At 42.1% G+C, this 19,510-nt stretch overlaps 1 protein-coding gene and 1 pseudogene across 1 annotated transcript; one reads left to right on the plus strand and one right to left on the minus strand.

The window, feature by feature from the left end:
* LOC139373916 (zinc finger protein 79-like) overlaps nt 1-19,510 on the minus strand; it is a 260,279-nt pseudogene that overhangs the window by 74,839 nt on the left and 165,930 nt on the right.
* Nucleotides 3,895-15,255, plus strand: LOC139372894 (zinc finger protein 664-like). Its single transcript, XM_071112751.1, has 3 exons — nt 3,895-3,920; nt 4,857-5,108; nt 12,620-15,255. The coding sequence occupies exons 2-3, from the start codon at nt 5,003-5,005 to the stop codon at nt 13,429-13,431; spliced, it is 918 nt and encodes a 305-aa protein (XP_070968852.1). The 5' UTR covers nt 3,895-3,920; nt 4,857-5,002; the 3' UTR covers nt 13,432-15,255.

Consider the following 19,510-nt stretch of genomic DNA (forward strand, 5'->3'; position numbering starts at 1 on the left):
GTCCATCCTAGCTCGCTCATTAATGTCTTAATCGAAATTACGGATTGCCTCTTATCTGCTTGTCGTCCCCTTATGCCATAGTTTGTACATCTCAAATGTCAGTAGAAACCACATTTGTTTAAGTAAGTCAGCCATGTTACTTTAAAAGACAGTAAATGAGGCTGAATGAACTGTTTCGTTGCCAGACATGGTTCCGCTGATAGGCAGGTGTAGCAGTGGTAAGTTGTTGGGACTATGCTGTTTGGTCAGCTTTATGTAACAGTTTGTGTTACAATTAATTTATTGTTTAGTAATGTGTTGTGTAGTGGATTTGCTGGCATGCATCCCACTTTTTAAAAGTTTTTATTTAATCTTTATTTAACTAGTCAAGTCAGTTAAGAACAAATTCTTATATACAATGACGGCCTACCCCGGCAAAACCCAGACGATGCTGGGCCAAATGTGTGCTTCCCTATGGCACTCCCAATCACGGTCAGATGTGATTTAGCATGGCTTCGAACCAGGGACTGTAGTTATGCCTCTTGCACTGAGATGCAGTTCCTTAGACCGCTGCGCCACTCGGGAGCCCATGAAAGGTTTGCTCCCAATGTGAAGCAGGAGTTTGACGGCACAAGCAGGGAGCCCATTCAACAGAGATTTGAGAAATGTGTTGGTACTCTTATCCAGATTTGTTCCTCACCACAAACCTGTCTCGAAGCTCGGTGCACAGTGTTTCCTTCCTCCTTCTTCCTCAACGGTGTTTCCTTCCGGGTTGGATGGCGCTGTGTTAAGAAGCAGTGCGGCTTGGTTGGGTTGTGTATCGGAGGACGCATGACTTTCAACCTTCGTCTCTCCCGAGCTCGTACGGGAGTTGTAGCGATGAGACAAGATAGTAGCTACTAAAAACAATTGGCTACCACGAAATTGGGGAGAAAAAGGGGTAAAATTCACAAAAAAATAAAGGTGAAATAAAAAAATGAGGTTTAACATTATGAGGTATTGTGTTTATATTGACGAGGGAAAAATGTATGTAATACATTTTCAAATAAGGCTGTTACGTAACAAAATGTGGAAAAGGTCAAGGAATATTGCCCTGTATATGATTCAAACTACAGATGTAAGGTTCTGAAGTGGTAAACACAATGGCATAATGGAAAATACATGTCCAATGGTTATCTCTGTATTAGTATTATCCACATTTAAAACAACTAGGTAGAGCAGAAATAATAATAAACACAAAACTAATGAAGGAGCACACAGTCACCAACAATATATCCCTGGCGACAATACTTTCAACTGGCTCAGATCGCTGTTACAGTACAGCGCCACCAAATTCGATTTATTAAGTAACCATCTGTCTTATGGAACCATAATGTAACATATCACACTATTTTGAGAGTCCCGGATTTATATTTACTAAGTTACATCTAGTCTATGAGACGAGGCTGCTCCTTGACCTACATTATAAACACGCAGATCAAGAGGTGTGTTTTCCCTTCAGCATCTGCATGTGGCATAATCTCACCCACCTCACAGCATGAATCTGAAATGGTTAACTTTGGCTGTGAATGATGGGAAAAAATCAAAGGCAATTACTTGAATAATTCAATGGATGTTTGGTAAACTTCCGGCGCCGACAGAGATGGCCGCCTCGCTTCGCGTTCCTAGGAAACTATGCAGTTTTTTGTTTTTTTTACGTGTTATTTCTTACATTAGTACAGTAGTTTTGGAATTGTTAGCTAGATTACTTGTTGGTTATTACTGCATTGTCGGAACTAGAAGCACAAGCATTTCGCTACACTCGCATTAACATCTGCTAACCATGTGTATGTGACAAATAAAATTTGATTTGATTTGATTTTGTTATCCTAACCTGCATGGTAAACAAATCCCTAACCCTAACCCTCACCCTTTTCCTAACCTTATCCTCAGTCTCCTAACCTCCACTTTAATTGTCCTAACCTGCACTTGAATTATCCTAACCTGTTATGTGCCTAGTTAAATAAAAAAATAAAAAAAATAGTCTCCATCAGTTTCATAACACCGGAACTGACCAATGGCATGTATCCATTTTTATTATATCAGGGAACATCCACATCAAGAAACTACAGTAGTTCTCCTACTGGGAGGCGCGGGAAATAGTTTAAAGAGTGATTGGTGCTGAGGAAGCTATGGCAGTGGATGGCCCGCAGCCTGTTGAGATTCATAATGTCGTTTACCAGTTGAAGGATACCGAATGTAAATATTAATTGTACGTTCGGCTGAAAGGTTTTTGGGAGTTCAGTAATTAACATTGGAAGCATTGCAGGCAGTGGTGGAAAAAGTACCCACTTGTCATAATTGAGTAAAAGTAAAGATGCTTGAGTCCTTTCCTATCAAGCTTAAAGTGAAATCCACCCAGTCAAATACCACTTGAGTAAAAGTATAAAGTATTTGGTTTGACATATATGTAACGGATGTGAAATAGCTAACTAGTTATCGGTGGTGCGCGCTAAATAGCGTTTCAATCGGTGACGTCCCTTGCTCTGAGACCTTGAAGTAGTAGTTCCCCTTGCTCTGCAAGTGCCGCGGCTTTTGTGGGGCGATGGGTAACGATGCTTCATGGGTGACTGTTGTTGATGTGTGCAGAGGGTTCCTAGTTCGCGCCCGAGTATGGGCGAGGGGACATTCTAAAGTTATACTGTTACATATACATAAGTATCAAAGGTAAAAGTATAAATAATTTCAAAGCCATTATATTAAGCAAAATATTTTCTTGAAATGTAAATGTTTGGATAGTCAGGGGCACACTCCAACACTCAGGGCGCGTTTCTAAATTCGCCCTGGCTATATATTCCGATTTCAGAGCACTCTGGTCTGAGTGCCAGAGGACAGAATAATTGATCAAAGCTTAGCAAGCCGTGAGTACGGCCGGTGTCAGGAAACATCGGCAAATAAAACGTAATTCAATTGTTGCCTGTAGCACAGTTAAAGTCACCAATGCTCTCTGGATAACATGAACACAGCCTAACCAGCTCTGCTAAGGCGAGTAAAACGGCCAGAGTTCTCTCATTTGTACTGAAAGTAGCTAGCAAGCTAGCCAATGCTAACCAGTTATCTTGGATGCTTGACTGCCGTTGTGAGGTCAGAACGCTTGAATCAACCCTCCTCCTCCGCCAGAGCGTCCAGTGTGTCTCTGAACGCTCCGAGAGCGATACGAACTGACAGTCTGACAACGCTCTGAATTTACGAACGACCAAGCGCACTCTGGCACTCCAGATTGAATTTAAGATCACATCCATAATTTACTAACAAAGTATTTGTGTTTAGTGACTCCAACAGATCAGATGCAGTAGGGATGCGCGAATTTAAAATTAAATGTTCCCCTGTCCTGCTAATCATTCAAAATGTAACGAGTACTTTTGGGTGTCAGGGAAAATGTATGGAGTAGAAGTACATTAAGTACATTATTTTCTTTAGGAATGTAGTGAAGTAAAAGTTGAAGTTGTCAAAAAATATCAAAAGTAAAGTACAGATACCCCCAAAACTACTGATGTGGCATTTAAATATTTGTACTTAAGTACTTTACACCACTGATTGCAGGGAATACTGACTGAAGATGTTCCTCGCTACGAGGCCCATGAGACTGTGTAGGGATGTGATTTGAATCGGACTGTGACTGAAGGAGTGGGATGTTGTTATTTATCTATTTATGTATTTCGTTTTGATGTCGTTGTTCCCCCTCCCCTTTTCCGCAAAGGAAATGTATTTTCTTCTACAGTTTACTAACCTTACAGTAGGTGGCGGCAGACACGTTATATTTGTGTAAATGTCATTATACCAGAGAAGAAGATGACGCTGCTGCGCTATAGTAGTGGGGAACAGGAAGTTCCGGGTCGAAACGACAGAACTGTGTTTTGAAGTCGATAGTGGTTGTGTCTGTTTCTAATGTATCATTGTAGGTATGTAATAGCATGTTTAAACTTTCTAATGTTGAGAGAATATATAACACGCTAGGTAACAAATCCGTCAATGTATTATCACGTTTGGTAAAGGTTTTAATTGTATGTGTTATTTTGGGGTCAAACCGAGTGAGTGAAGAACGTGTTAAAAAAAAATGTTACAAGTCACATAACTAGACTTTGGGTTTATCTGAGTGTATGTACATCTTTTCGTAAAGATTCCATTTATTTGAGTTCGTTTTTACATGTTCTTGGTTTTGTGTAAAATGTTTATGAGCTGGTAAATAGCCTCGTCCGAACCATCCTGTTCTCGCGAGTTTACATACACTGTTTCGTTAATTAAAGCTCGCGAGATCAGGATGGTTCGGACGAGGCAAGTCAAATGGCGGGAACGATTTCGGTCGTCTTTCTATGAGTTTTAATTAATGTGGATGAATCGGAGCACGTGTCAAACTCATTCCATGGAGGACCAAGTGTCTGCCAGTAATAATGTGTTAGAGTGGAAAGTTGGGATGGTGTTTGAGGAGACCACAGGGCCTAATTTACACCCTGATTAACCAAGGCCATAAAAATAGGTGTAGTTAAACTGGGATGCAGCCGTGTAAATGAGAACGTGTTCTGAACGAGCCTACCTGGTTAAATAAAGGTTTAGTAAAACATTGAAAGTGGTAGATTGTTAATATCTTGTGCTAGTTAGGTTCAGCAAGGGAAGATTCTTCAATTGGAAAATCATAATGGGACAAAGTGCACTTATGTTGTACAATTTAAAATGTGTACTTTGTGTCTAATGTGAATGAATGTATTGTCAGGGATTATCTACCTGATCTACTGAAATAAGATAATTGAACAATAAAAACAAGAAAATATTTTTACAGAATAAAGTGCCAGAACTGTCAAGAAAATAACTTTTGTGTCCGTTTGTCTTTATTACTACAGACCGACTCAGATTAAGTCTGAAGCCGGTAACATCAACAGTGAGGACAAACCCAGCCTGCCTCTCTCCTTCCACACTGAGTAGAAACCTACAGTCACTGGGTCCTGATTGTGACAGTGGAGCCCAGTTTGCTCTGCAGGATCCAGAGATGGCATCAGTGAAGCTGGAAGACTGCAGTCAAACACTGGAGCTGAATGTCAACATTAAAGATGAAGAGGAAGAGGAGGAGAAGATTAGGACAACTGTTAGTCATGGTAAGAGCTGTTTCTATCTATAAGTTATATTCATGTATTAGACCTCCATAAGTTATGACCAGTCTATTGCTAGGTTGAATTCTGTAATTCTGACATCACACATCCCTGAACAACTCAAGACTTCCCAGCGAAGCAAAAACAATTTAAACTTGTCACGCCTGCCTTTCCCCACACATTGTCTCAAGAAAGTTGAAAATATTTAATACCCTCAATCACTAAGTTAGGCATACCTCATTTCAAAAAAGGCCATGGCTTCATCACTGTCAATATTGAATGATAATTCTTCACGTTTTACCAGTGAAAAGACCAAGCTGCGTCTGCATGCCAATCGTTTGATCTCAATCAGTTTCATGGGAATATGCATTTAAATCTTCTTGGATTACTGTTTGGTGAGCAAATTAGAGCAGATGGTGTTGAATTATTTTGAATTCCTGTATTTTGTTTTCATCAAAGCACATTCTGCCTAATTGCGCAATGTTGAGTTTGGGACGATTCAGCAAACCATCCTAAAATCTCGTAAGAAATTCGGTTTTTGTTGTAACAGTAATGTTATGCTATAATATTTGGTGATGTGGACTACTAATTAATCATTAGGTGATCGTCCAAGACATTGATCTGACTTTACTAAACAAACACCATTGTGGCGGCGCATCGCACTATGAGGTCTACCTGTGTTGATTCTAAGATTCCTGGAACTACCGAAAGTGGTTAAATTCACCAAAAAGGTGTTTTGATGTACATAACCTGCAAATGTGAAGATGATTGCGTTCAACCCTGTGTAAATCAGTCAATTCTTAACATAAAGACTTTAAACTCAGGATTCGGTAAGAGCCTACCCCAAAGAGGATATGTGTTCACGTTCAGCTTCCTGTGCCCACCGGAAGTGCCTTAAAATGGTGTCATAGGTGCTGTTTCGGAGGGTTAAAAAGATCAGATCTTTTCAAAACTTCATATGTGTTACTAGGTAACCCTCATGAACTGTAAATCAGTCATTTCTCCCAACAGATGTCAAAGAAAAACCTCTCACATGCACATACACACACACAGCAAGGATGGAGTGACAAAGTGAGGTGTTTAAAGACACAGAGTGCCTGCATTGGCATTTCCATAATCTCAAGGCCGTGCCGAGTTCAACGAGATGCCCCGCTTGACTGTAGCTCGCTCGGTCTAAGCATAGCAACCATGAGAAAAAGTAGGCCCAAAATGAAGCCTGGCCCTAAATTTAATTTGCTTTTGGGTGACAGTGAGAGAACCGTTAGAATAAGAAGCACAATTCGTACTCTTTTGCCTTTGGTGATGCAGAAACGAGAGAACATGTTTGGCTGTTTTTATATATATATAATAAGGGCATCAGTCAATTGAAATGAATTAGGCCCTAACCTGTAGATTTCACATGACTGGGCAGGGGTGCAGCCATGGGTGGGCCTTGGAAGGCATAGGCCCACCCACTTGGCAGCCAGACCCACCTCAGGTCCTGGGCTGACGTTGTTACACGTGGTCTACGATTGTGAGGCCGGTTGGATGTACTGCCAAATACTCTAATAGGACATTGGAGGCAGCTTATGGTAGAGAAATTAACATTCAATTCTCTGGCAACAGCTCTGGTGGACATTCCTGCAGTCAGCATGACAATTGCACGCTCCCTCAAAACTTGAGACATCTGTGACATTGTGTTGTGTGGCCTTTTATTGTCCCCAGTGTAACCGATGTGAAATGGCTAGCTAGTTAGTGGTGGTGCGTGCTAATAGCGTTTCAATCGGTGACGTCACTCGCTTTGAGACCTTGAAGTAGTGGTTCCCCTTGCTCTGCAAGGGCCGCGGCTTTTGTGGAGCGATGGGTAACGATGTCTTCGTGGGTGACTGTTGTCTGTGTGCAGAGGGTCCCTGGTTCGAGCCCGGGTATGGGCGAGGGGACGGACTAAAGTCATACTGTTACACCAGCACAAGGTGCAACTGTGTAATGACTATGCCGTTTAATCAGTTTCTTGATATGCCACACCTGTCAGGTGGATGGATTATCTTGGTAAAGGGGAAAATGCTCACTAACAGGGATGTAAACATATTTCTGCACACAATTTGAGAGAAATAAGCTTTTAGTGTGTGTTGGAACATTTCAGATTTTTTTTTTTCAGCTCATGAAACATGGGACCAACACTTTACATTTATATATTTTTTCAGTGTAGTTATGCATTACTGTCCTCTCCATGTTCGGCTGGAATTTACCCTGAAAAGGATTTGAGAAATATGATTGGTTGAGTGAGGATAGGCCTACGTCTCGTTTTGCGCTGCACAGAATGACTATTGTAGCTGGAAACAGATAGATATGGAATATCTACATAGGTGTACAGAGGCCCATTATCAGCAACCATCACTCCTGTGTTCCAATGGCATGTTGTGTTAGCGAATCCAAGCTTATCATTTTAAAAGGCTAATTAATCATTACAAAACCTTTTGCAATTATGTTAGCACAGCTGAAAACTGTGGTGCTGATTAGTGAAGCAATAAAACGGTCCATCTTTAGACTAGCTGAGTATCTGGGTCATTTGTCGGTTCGATTACAGGCTCAAAATGGCCAGAACCAAAGACCTTTCTTCTGAAACTTCTGAAATTTGGAAGAGCCTTCCATGTGAGAAAGAAACTGGGGATCCCAAGAAACTGAAGATCTCGTACAACGCTGTGTACTACTCCCTTCACAGAACAGCGCAAACTGGCTTCAACCAGAATAGAAAGAGGAGTGGGAGGCCCCGGTGCACAACTGGGCAAGAGGACAAGTACATTAGTGTGTCTAGTTTGAGAAACAGACGTCTCACAAGTCCTCAACTGGCAGCTTCATTAAATAGTACCCGCAAAACACCAATCTCAATGTCAACAGTGAAGAGGCGACTCCGGGATGCTGGCCTTCTAGACACTATTCTGGTTAAATCAAATCCAAATCAAATCAAATTTTATTTGTCACATACACATGGTTAGCAGATGTTGATGCGAGTGTAGCGAAATGCTTGTGCTTCTAGTTCCGACAATGCAGTAATAACAAGTAATCTAACTAACAATTCCAAAACTACTGTCTTGTACACAGTGTAAGGGGATAAAGAATATGTACATAAGGATATGTGAATGAGTGATGGTACAGAGCAGCATAGGCAAGATACAGTAGATGGTATCGAGTACAGTATGTACAAATGAGATGAGTATGTAAACAAAGTGGCATAGTTTAAAGTGGCTAGTGATACATGTATTACATAAGGATACAGTCGATGATATAGAGTACAGTATATACGTATGCATATGAGATGAATAATGTAGGGTAAGTAACATTATATAAGGTAGCATTGTTTAAAGTGGCTAGTGATATATTTACATCATTTCCCATTATTAAAGTGGCTGGTGTTGAGTCAGTGTCAGTGTGTTGGCAGCAGCCACTCAGTGTTAGTGGTGGCTGTTTAACAGTCTGATGGCCTTGAGATAGAAGCTGTTTTTCAGTCTCTCGGTCCCAGCTTTGATGCACCTGTACTGACCTCGCCTTCTGGATGATAGCGGGGTGAACAGGCAGTGGCTCGGGTGGTTGATGTCCTTGATGATCTTTATGGCCTTCCTGTGACATCGGGTGGTGTAGGTGTCCTGGAGGGCAGGTAGTTTGCCCCCGGTGATGCGTTGTGCAGACCTCACTACCCTCTGGAGAGCCTTACGGTTGAGGGCGGTGCAGTTGCCATACCAGGCGGTGATACAGCCCGCCAGGATGCTCTCGATTGTGCATCTGTAGAAGTTTGTGAGTGCTTTTGGTGACAAGCCGAATTTCTTCAGCCTCCTGAGGTTGAAGAGGCGCTGCTGCGCCTTCTTCACGATGCTGTCTGTGTGAGTGGACCAATTCAGTTTGTCTGTGATGTGTATGCCGAGGAACTTAAAACTTGCTACCCTCTTCACTACTGTTCCATCGATGTGGATAGGGGGGTGTTCCCTCTGCTGTTTCCTGAAGTCCACAATCATCTCCTTAGTTTTGTTGACGTTGAGTGTGAGGTTATTTTCCTGACACCACACTCCGAGGGCCCTCACCTCCTCCCTGTAGGCCGTCTCGTCGTTGTTGGTAATCAAGCCTACCACTGTTGTGTCGTCCGCAAACTTGATGATTGAGTTGGAGGCGTGCGTGGCCACGCAGTCGTGGGTGAACAGGGAGTACAGGAGAGGGCTCAGAACGCACCCTTGTGGGGCCCCAGTGTTGAGGATCAGCGGGGAGGAGATGTTCTTGCCTACCCTCACCACCTGGGGGCGGCCCGTCAGGAAGTCCATTACCCAGTTGCACAGGGCGGGGTCGAGACCCAGGGTCTCGAGCTTGATGACGAGCTTGGAGGGTACTATGGTGTTGAATGCCGAGCTGTAGTCGATGAACAGCATTCTCACATAGGTATTCCTCTTGTCCAGATGGGTTAGGGCAGTGTGCAGTGTGGTTGAGATTGCATCGTCTGTGGACCTATTTGGGCGGTAAGCAAATTGGAGTGGGTCTAGGGTGTCAGGTAGGGTGGAGGTGATATGGTCCTTGACTAGTCTCTCAAAGCACTTCATGATGACTGATGTGAGTGCTACGGGGCGGTAGTCGTTTAGCTCAGTTACCTTAGCTTTCTTGGGAACAGGAACAATGGTGGCCCTCTTGAAGCATGTGGGAACAGCAGACTGGTATAGGGATTGATTGAATATGTCCGTAAACACACCGGCCAGCTGGTCTGCGCATGCTCTGAGGGCGCGGCTGGGGATGCCGTCTGGGCCTGCAGCCTTGCGAGGGTTAACACGTTTAAATGTCTTACTCACCTCGGCTGCAGTGAAGGAGAGACCGCATGTTTTCGTTGCAGGCCGTGTCAGTGGCACTGTATTGTCCTCAAAGCGGGCAAAAAAGTTATTTAGTCTGCCTGGGAGCAAGACATCCTGGTCCGTGACTGGGCTGGATTTCTTCCTGTAGTCCGTGATTGACTGTAGACCCTGCCACATGCCTCTTGTGTCTGAGCCGTTGAATTGAGATTCTACTTTGTCTCTGTACTGGCGCTTAGCTTGTTTGATAGCCTTGCGGAGGGAATAGCTGCACTGTTTGTATTCGGTCATGTTACCAGACACCTTGCCCTGATTAAAAGCAGTGGTTCGCGCTTTCAGTTTCACACGAATGCTGCCATCAATCCACGGTTTCTGGTTAGGGAATGTTTTAATCGTTGCTATGGGAACGACATCTTCAACGCACGTTCTAATGAACTCGCACACCGAATCAGCGTATTCGTCAATGTTGTTATCTGACGCAATACGAAACATCTCCCAGTCCACGTGATGGAAGCAGTCTTGGAGTGTGGAGTCAGCTTGGTCGGACCAGCGTTGGACAGACCTCAGCGTGGGAGCCTCTTGTTTTAGTTTCTGTCTGTAGGCAGGGATCAACAAAATGGAGTCGTGGTCAGCTTTTCCGAAAGGGGGGCGGGGCAGGGCCTTATATGCGTCGCGGAAGTTAGAGTAACAATGATCCAAGGTCTTTCCACCCCTGGTTGCGCAATCGATATGCTGATAAAATTTAGGGAGTCTTGTTTTCAGATTAGCCTTGTTAAAATCCCCAGCTACAATGAATGCAGCCTCCGGATAAATCGTTTCCAGTTTGCAGAGAGTTAAATAAAGTTTGTTCAGAGCCATCGATGTGTCTGCTTGGGGGGGGATATATACGGCTGTGATTATAATCGAAGAGAATTCTCTTGGTAGATAATGCGGTCTACATTTGATTGTGAGGAATTCTAAATCAGGTGAACAGAAGGATTTGAGTTCCTGTATGTTTCTTTCATCACACCATGTCACGTTGGCCATGAGGCATACGCCCCCGCCCCTCTTCTTACCAGAAAGATGTTTGTTTCTGTCAGCGCGATGCGTGGAGAAACCCGTTGGCTGCACCGCTTCGGATAGAGTCTCTCCAGTGAGCCATGTTTCAGTGAAGCAAAGGACGTTACAGTCTCTGATGTCCCTCTGGAATGCTACCCTTGCTCGGATTTCATCAACCTTGTTGTCAAGAGACTGGACATTGGCAAGAAGAATGCTAGGGAGTGGTGCACGGTGTGCCCGTCTCCGGAGTCTGACCAGAAGACCGCCTCGTTTCCCTCTCTTTCGGAGTCGTTTTTTTGGGTCGCTGCATAGGATCCACTCCGTTGTCCTGTTTGTAAGGCAGAACACAGGGTCCGCGTCGCGAAAAACATATTCTTGGTCGTACTGATGGTGAGTTGACGCTGATCTTATATTCAGTAGTTCTTCTCGACTGTATGTAATGAAACCTAAGATGACCTGGGGTACTAATGTAAGAAATAACACGTAAAAAAACAAAAAACTGCATAGTTTCCTAGGAACGCGAAGCGAGGCGGCCATCTCTGTCGGCGCCGGAAGTACCGTTAGAGACTGTTTTCATTGTTCTGTGAAGAGAGTAGTACACAGCGTTGTACGAGATCTTCAGCCGTTTCCAGCTACAATAGTCATTTACAACATTAACAATGTCAACACTGTATTTCTGATCACTTTGACATTATTTGAATGGATAAAACATGTGCTTTTCTTTAAAAAACAAGGACATTTGTAAGTGACCCCAAACTTTAGAATTTATTCATTTATTTCACCACTAATGGTAGTGCATTTATTTATTTATTTATTTATTTAACTTCCTTTACATACTGGTTAATGTTCGGAATTTCAGATGACTGACGTGCCCAAAGTAAACTGCCTGTGAACTGCCCAGAAGCTAGGATATGCATATAGTAGATCGCATTGGATAGAAAACACACTGAAGTTCCTAAAACTGTTAAAATAATGTCTGTGGGAATAACAGACCTTATATGGCAGGTCGAAAACCTCAAGGAATATTTTTAATTTTTGAGGTCACAGGTTTTTTCAATGCTTGCCTATGGGATATATACATAGATAGGACCCAGATAGCAGTTCCCATGGCTTCCACTATATGTCAACAGTCTTTAGAAAGGGTTTCAGGCTTGTTTTTTTGAAAAATGAACAAGTATTTGTAGTTTTTCCAAGATGTCCCCCATTAGAAAAGTAGTCATGTTGCGCGCATCAACGAGAGTGCGCTCTTCGTTATTTATCTTTGCTATTGAACACACTATTCTCCGTCTGAAATATTATTGTTTATTTGGATATTAGAATACCTGAGGATTAATTAGAAACATCGTTTGACTTGTTTGGACAAACTTTTCTGGTAACTTTTTGGATTCGTTTGTGAGCATGTTGAACGAGTGAATTACTGAATCAAGCGCGCCAACTAAACTGACAGTTTTGGGATATAATTAAAGACTTTATCGAACAAAACAACCATTCATTGTGTCGCTGGGACCCTTGGGAATGCAATCAGAAGAAGATCTTCAAAGGTAAGTGATTTATTTACTAACCAGACAGGTTAAGCACTTTGTGACAAGTATTGATGTAAAAAGGGCTTCATAAAATAAATTTGATTAACATGTATATCACACCAACTGACTGGTTCTTCTGATGTTGTTCACACAGGATACCATGTTGAGACATTCTCCACATCCAGAGAGCAACAGCAGGAAGACCAGAGAGCTAAGAGGTCTCATCACTGCCCACATTGTGAAGAGATTTTCCAATTTCTATCAAAGCTAAAAATACACCTAAAAATACACACAGGAGAGAAGCCTTATTCTTGCTCTGACTGTGGAAAATGTTTTAAAACATCAAATGAACTAAAAGTTCACCAGAGAACACACACAGGAGAGAAGCCTTACGTCTGCTCTGACTGTGGAAAGAGTTTCTCCCAATTGTATACCTTAAAAACACATGAACGTATACATACAGGGGAGAAGCCATACTCCTGCTCTGACTGTGGAAAATGTTTTAAAACATTATATGAGCTAAAACTTCATCAGAGAATACACACAGGAGAGAAGCCTTACGTCTGCTCTGACTGTGGAAAGTGCTTCACAACATCAACTGATATAAAAGTTCATCAGAGAACACACTCAGGAGAGAAGCCTTACGTTTGCATAGACTGTGGAAAGAGTTTCTCTCAACTTTCCCACTTAAAATCACATGAACGTATACATACAGGGGAGAAGCCATACTCCTGCTCTAACTGTGGAAAATGCTTCAAAACATCAACTGTGCTAACAGTTCATCAGAGAACACACACAGGAGAGAAGCCTTATCACTGCTCTGACTGTGTAAAATGCTTCACAACATCAGCTAAGCTAAAAGCTCATCAGAGAACACACACAGGAGAAAAGCCTTACTCCTGTCCTGACTGTGGTGTGAGTTTCTCTCGACTTGATAATTTAAAAACACACCAACATATACATTAAGGAGAGAAGCCATACTCCTGCTCTGCCTGTGTAAAATGCTTCAAAACAGCAAATGAGCTAATAGTTCATCAGCGACCACATGCACGAGAGAAGCCTGCTTATGTCTGCTCTGACTTTTGGGTGAGTTTCTCTCACCATAGCAACTTAACACACCAGTGTAAACACACAGGAGAGATGCCTTACCTCTGCTCTGTGGAATGGTGGGCGTGTAACTCTAACTTCTAGCCAAAGTTTGAGTGTTTGAATCTCATCAAGGAGGACTTTAGCATTTGAGCTAATTAGTAACTTTGCAACTACTTACTACTTTGTAGCTATTACTTAGCATGTTAGCTTAGCATGCAGCTACTTAGCATGTTTGCTAACCTTTCCCCTAAACCCATTTAACTCTACCTTAAACCCCTCACCTAGCTAACGTTAGCAACAACAAATTGGAATTCGAAACATATCATACATCTTACAAGTTCGCAACATATTGTATGAATAACAATGTGTAAAATAACATACACATTTTAATTCTTAACATACGATACTTCCTACAAGTCGTATTATACTGAACAACAATCTCAACGCAACAATTTCAAATATTTACAGGTTGTATAAGGAAATCAGTCAATTTAAGTCAATGAGACCCAAATCTATGGATTTCACATGACTGGGAAGGGGCTCAGCCATGGGTGGGACTTGGGAGGGCATGGGCCCACTTGGGAGCCAGGCCCAGCCAATAAGAAATAGTTTTTCCCCACAAAGGTCTTTATCACAGAAATACATTTTATTCAGCACCATCCCCACCCCCCCCCCCCACCCCCAGACATTCCTGCAGGTGAAGAGGTCCTGGGCTGCCGTGGTTTCATATGATCTGCAGTTGTGAGGCCGGTTGGATGTCCTGCCAAATTCTCTAAAAGGACGTTAGAGGAGACTTATGGTAGAGATATAAATAGTTCTCTGGCAACAGCTCTGGTGGACATTCCTGCATTCATCATGACAATTGCACATTCCCTAAATTTGAGATTTGAGACATCTGTGACATTGTGTTGTGTGGCCTTTTATTGTCCCCAGCACAAGGTGCACCTGTGTAATGATAATGCTGTTTTATCGGCATCTTGATATGCCACACCTGTCAGGTGGATGGATTATCTTGACAAAGGCGGAAATGCTCAATAACAGGGATATAAACAATGTTGTGCACGACATTTGAGAGACCTTAGCTTTTTGTGCATATAGAACATTACTGGATTTTTTTTGTTTCAGCTCATGAAACCAACAAATACATGTTTAGTTTATATATTGGTAGTCCAATGTAATCAAACATACTAAATGGAGTGGTACGGATGTTTATTTTGTATAATATAATACGTTTTGCTCTGAGACCAGGTTGTCCCTCTGCAGTATTCTGTGGGAAGGAGCTAGTATACACTTTTTTTTATTGAACCTCTATTGAACTAGGCAAGTCAGTTAAGAACAAATTATTATTTACAATGATCAGAACAACAGATTTTTACCTTGTCAGCTCAGGGATTCGATCTAGTAACCTTTTGGTTACCAGCTCAATACTCTAACCACTAGGCTACCTTCCGCCCCTAACATGTATCAGATAGAGATGGTATGATGATCACTTTTCACCACAAGTTTGGGGGGGGGGGGGGATTGTTTTACAACTTTATTTAATGTTACACAGTTTATGAAATGAATACATGTGTTTATTAATTGTCTTTAAAACTAGATTAGTTATTTTAGTTACTGATCATGAATGTGTTTGGATAACTGCATTGAAACAAACTTTATTGATCTGCCAATGAAAAATAAAGTTACATGAATATGTACTGGTCAACCTCTTCTTCTCTTTAGTATTCAGTTCTTCATATTAGATCTGACAGTATGAATGGTTCTTATGGGCTGAGTGCCTGGAGTGTTTTTGTATGACTACAGTCAGGAGTTCTCTCTGACCCTGTGACGTCACCAGCACATTAAGTACATTCATCTTGAGATAGCCAGGTGAGACAACCACATATCACAGTAAATACATTTCTCCTCAATTAGTCAGTGTCACATTATTATTATTATTATTATTTGTATTTATGGCGGGGGGGGGGGGGGGGGGGGTGGTACTCTTTAAAGACGTAGGTGTTTCAGACCATTTCTGGCAGTTATTCAGAGACTCTGCTTCACTGGCATCAGAGGGAAGCTGGTGCCACCATTGGGGTGCCAGGACAGAAAAGTGCTTTGACTGGGCTGAGAGGGAGCTTGACCTCCTGTAGCAGTGGGACGGCCATGAGACCAGAGGTGGCAGAACTGAGTGCTCGGGTTGGGATAAAGGGTTTGAGCCTGAAGGTAGAGATGTGGCAGTTCCCCTTGCTGCACCGTAAGTAAACACCATTGTCTTGTAGTGGATGTGAGCTTCGACTGGACGCCAGTGGAGTGTACGGAGGAGCAGGGTGACATGGGGGAACTTGGGAGAGTTAAACACCCAGATGGACTGCAGTGTTCTAGGTACGTTCAGTGGAGACCCATCATTCAGGGCAGGTGAGCCACCTGTTTTGAGCCCCACAGCTTTAGCGATAAAACAGTGTGAAATAAATGATTTGTTTGCAAACAATGTATAAAAACATATAATTGAGTTGTTAATAAAGCTGCATACAAACATGGTCTTTTTTTGTATTCTTGAGTAAGGCAGCTCCAAAATGCAGGTCTTCAGCCTTCAGTGGAGCTGGGGCAAGCCAGCAGAAAATAGAGTGCTGTGCCGTTATTGGCTCAGTGTTCTGTCATTCATGGGGACAATCCGTCACTGCCAAGTCTTAGGGTAGAACTTGAAAATTCAAGCCCCTTGGGTGCTGCGAGAGAGTTACATTTGAAGTGCCCATCCAAGAAGGCTCAAGGTCATTGTCCACAGATAAAATAACATCAAATCATGTGATATCTACAGTCGCTTTGATTGGACTGATCATGTCAACATAATACTTTCAAAATCTGAGCTAGCAGTCATCATGAATCAAGTTGACAATCTACTGGCAAATCCTTTTTAATCTTTGTCATATGAAGAGAAATAATGAGAAATTATAGATAAAACGTATAGGTGCTCATCGGCCGTTGGACATAAACATCAAATTGCAAATTCAACAATGAGTGGTTTGGAAGGAATCAGTGGCTAACTGCAAGAAGCATTGCAAAGCAATAATTAGCCTGCTATTCAGTGGAGTGGCTCTGTGGTCTCAAGTCTTAAGATTAAGGGGCTCTTTTCCTAGTTTAAAACTGTTAACATTCAACATTGGCCATGCTGTCAATGAAGCTTGATTTGTGCCGCGCTCAAAACAACTTAACTCGGTACTGAAAAATCTGACTTGAGTGAGTTCAATACAACTGGGAACTCAGGGGAAAAACAAGCTACGACTGAGAAAATACGTTTTGAACTCATCCAACTCGGAATTGTAAATTGGGAAGTCGGGCCTCTTTCTACAGCTATGACCTGAAGATCACTGACGTCATCATTTTTTCCTGAGTTCCCAGTTGTCTTGAAGCACCATAAATCCAGAGAATGCCAGACTTTGATGAAGTTTGATGACAAAATAAACCCACGAAGGACCGCCGCGCCACCTTCCTGTTCAAGTGAGCACAGCACAACAAGGTGAGTCCAAAAATGTCTTGTATGCTTCTGCATAAATGATGTAACATGCCAGGGAGATGCGTGTACTGTAGCTAAGAAAGTAATACCAAGTGTATGTTGTGTAGTAAGATGTTAGTAGCCCATGTGCCTCACCCTAATATTTTGGTCTTGTTTCACCTCTTAATTTTGCCTACTTTTCTGACTTGGTGGTTGACATGAAGCCTATGATATGTTTTTGAGAAATGTAATCATTGAATATTGTAAGAGCTTTCATTGTCTGCTTATATGCCCTTTTATTTATCCTACGGTTCTGACTTGGCGTACAGGGAGAACACTGTAAGAACAGCCCATGTTCTGAATTCTGTCGCTGTACATTTCAAAAGTGCTGAACAAATAGTTACATTGACTACGTCCGTCCTAGCTCGCTCATTAATGTATTAATCGAAATTACGGATTGCCTCTTATCTGCTTGTCGTCCCCTTATGCCATAGTTTGTACATCTCAAATGTCAGTAGAAACCACATTTGTTTAAGTAAGTCAGCCATGTTACTTTAAAAGACAGTAAATGAGGCTGAATGAACTGTTTCGTTGCCAGACATGGTTCCGCTGATAGCCAGGTGTAGCAGTGGTAAATTGTTGGGACTATGCTGTTTGGTCAGCTTTATGTAACAGTTTGTGTTACAATTAATTTATTGTTTAGTAATGTGTTGTGTAGTGGATTTGCTGGCATGCATCCCACTTTTTAAAAGTTTTTATTTCATCTTTATTTAACTAGTCAAGTCAGTTAAGAACAAATTCTTATATACAATGACGGCCTACCCCGGCAAAACCCAGACGATGCTGGGCCAAATGTGTGCTTCCCTATGGCACTCCCAATCACGGTCAGATGTGATTTAGCATGGCTTCGAACCAGGGACTGTAGTTATGCCTCTTGCACTGAGATGCAGTTCCTTAGACCGCTGCGCCATTCGGGAGCCCATGAAAGGTTTGCTCCCAATGTGAAGCAGGAGTTTGACGGCACAAGCAGGGAGCCCATTCAACAGAGATTTGAGAAATGTGTTGGTACTCTTATCCAGATTTGTTCCTCACCACAAACCTGTCTCGAAGCTCGGTGCACAGTGTTTCCTTCCTCCTTCTTCCTCAACGGTGTTTCCTTCCGGGTTGGATGGCGCTGTGTTAAGAAGCAGTGCGGCTTGGTTGGGTTGTGTATCGGAGGACGCATGACTTTCAACCTTCGTCTCTCCCGAGCTCGTACGGGAGTTGTAGCGATGAGACAAGATAGTAGCTACTAAAAACAATTGGCTACCACGAAATTGGGGAGAAAAAGGGGTAAAATTCACAAAAAAATAAAGGTGAAATAAAAAAATGAGGTTTAACATTATGGGGTATTGTGTTTATATTGACGAGGGAAAAATGTATGTAATACATTTTCAAATAAGGCTGTAACGTAACAAAATGTGGAAAAGGTCAAGGAATAATGCCCTGTATATGATTCAAACTACAGATGTAAGGTTCTGAAGTGGTAAACACAATGGCATAATGGAAAATACATGTCCAATGGTTATCTCTGTATTAGTATTATCCACATTTAAAACAACTAGGTAGAGCAGAAATAATAATAAACACAAAACTAATGAAGGAGCACACAGTCACCAACAATATATCCCTGGCGACAATACTTTCAACTGGCTCAGATCGCTGTTACAGTACAGCGCCACCAAATTCCATTTATTAAGTAACCATCTGTCTTATGGAACCATAATGTAACATATCACACTATTTTGAGAGTCCCGGATTTATATTTACTAAGTTACATCTAGTCTATGAGACGAGGCTGCTCCTTAACCTACATTATAAACACCCAGATCAAGAGGTGTGTTTTCCCTTCAGCATCTGCATGTGGCATAGTCTCACCCACCTCACAGCATGAATCTAAAATGGTTAACCTTGGCTGTGAGTGATGGGAAAAAATCTGACTACGGCAATTACTTGAATAATTCAATGGGATGTTTGGTAAACTTCCGGCGCCGACAGAGATGGCCGCCTCGCTTCGCGTTCCTAGGAAACTATGCAGTTTTTTGTTTTTTTTACGTGTTATTTCTTACATTAGTACAGTAGTTTTGGAATTGTTAGCTAGATTACTTGTTGGTTATTACTGCATTGTCGGAACTAGAAGCACAAGCATTTCGCTACACTCGCATTAACATCTGCTAACCATGTGTATGTGACAAATAAGATTTGATTTGATTTGATTTTGTTATCCTAACCTGCATGGTAAACAAATCCCTAACCCTAACCCTCACCCTTTTCCTAACCTTATCCTCAGTCTCCTGACCTCCACTTTAATTGTCCTAACCTGTTATGTGCCTAGTTAAATAAAAAAAATAAAAAAAATAGTCTCCATCAGTTTCATAACACCGGAACTGACCAATGGCATGTATCCATTTTTATTATATCAGGGAACATCCACATCAAGAAACT

This window comes from Oncorhynchus clarkii, chromosome 18, assembly GCF_045791955.1.
Source record: "Oncorhynchus clarkii lewisi isolate Uvic-CL-2024 chromosome 18, UVic_Ocla_1.0, whole genome shotgun sequence".
Taxonomy (NCBI): domain Eukaryota; kingdom Metazoa; phylum Chordata; class Actinopteri; order Salmoniformes; family Salmonidae; genus Oncorhynchus; species Oncorhynchus clarkii.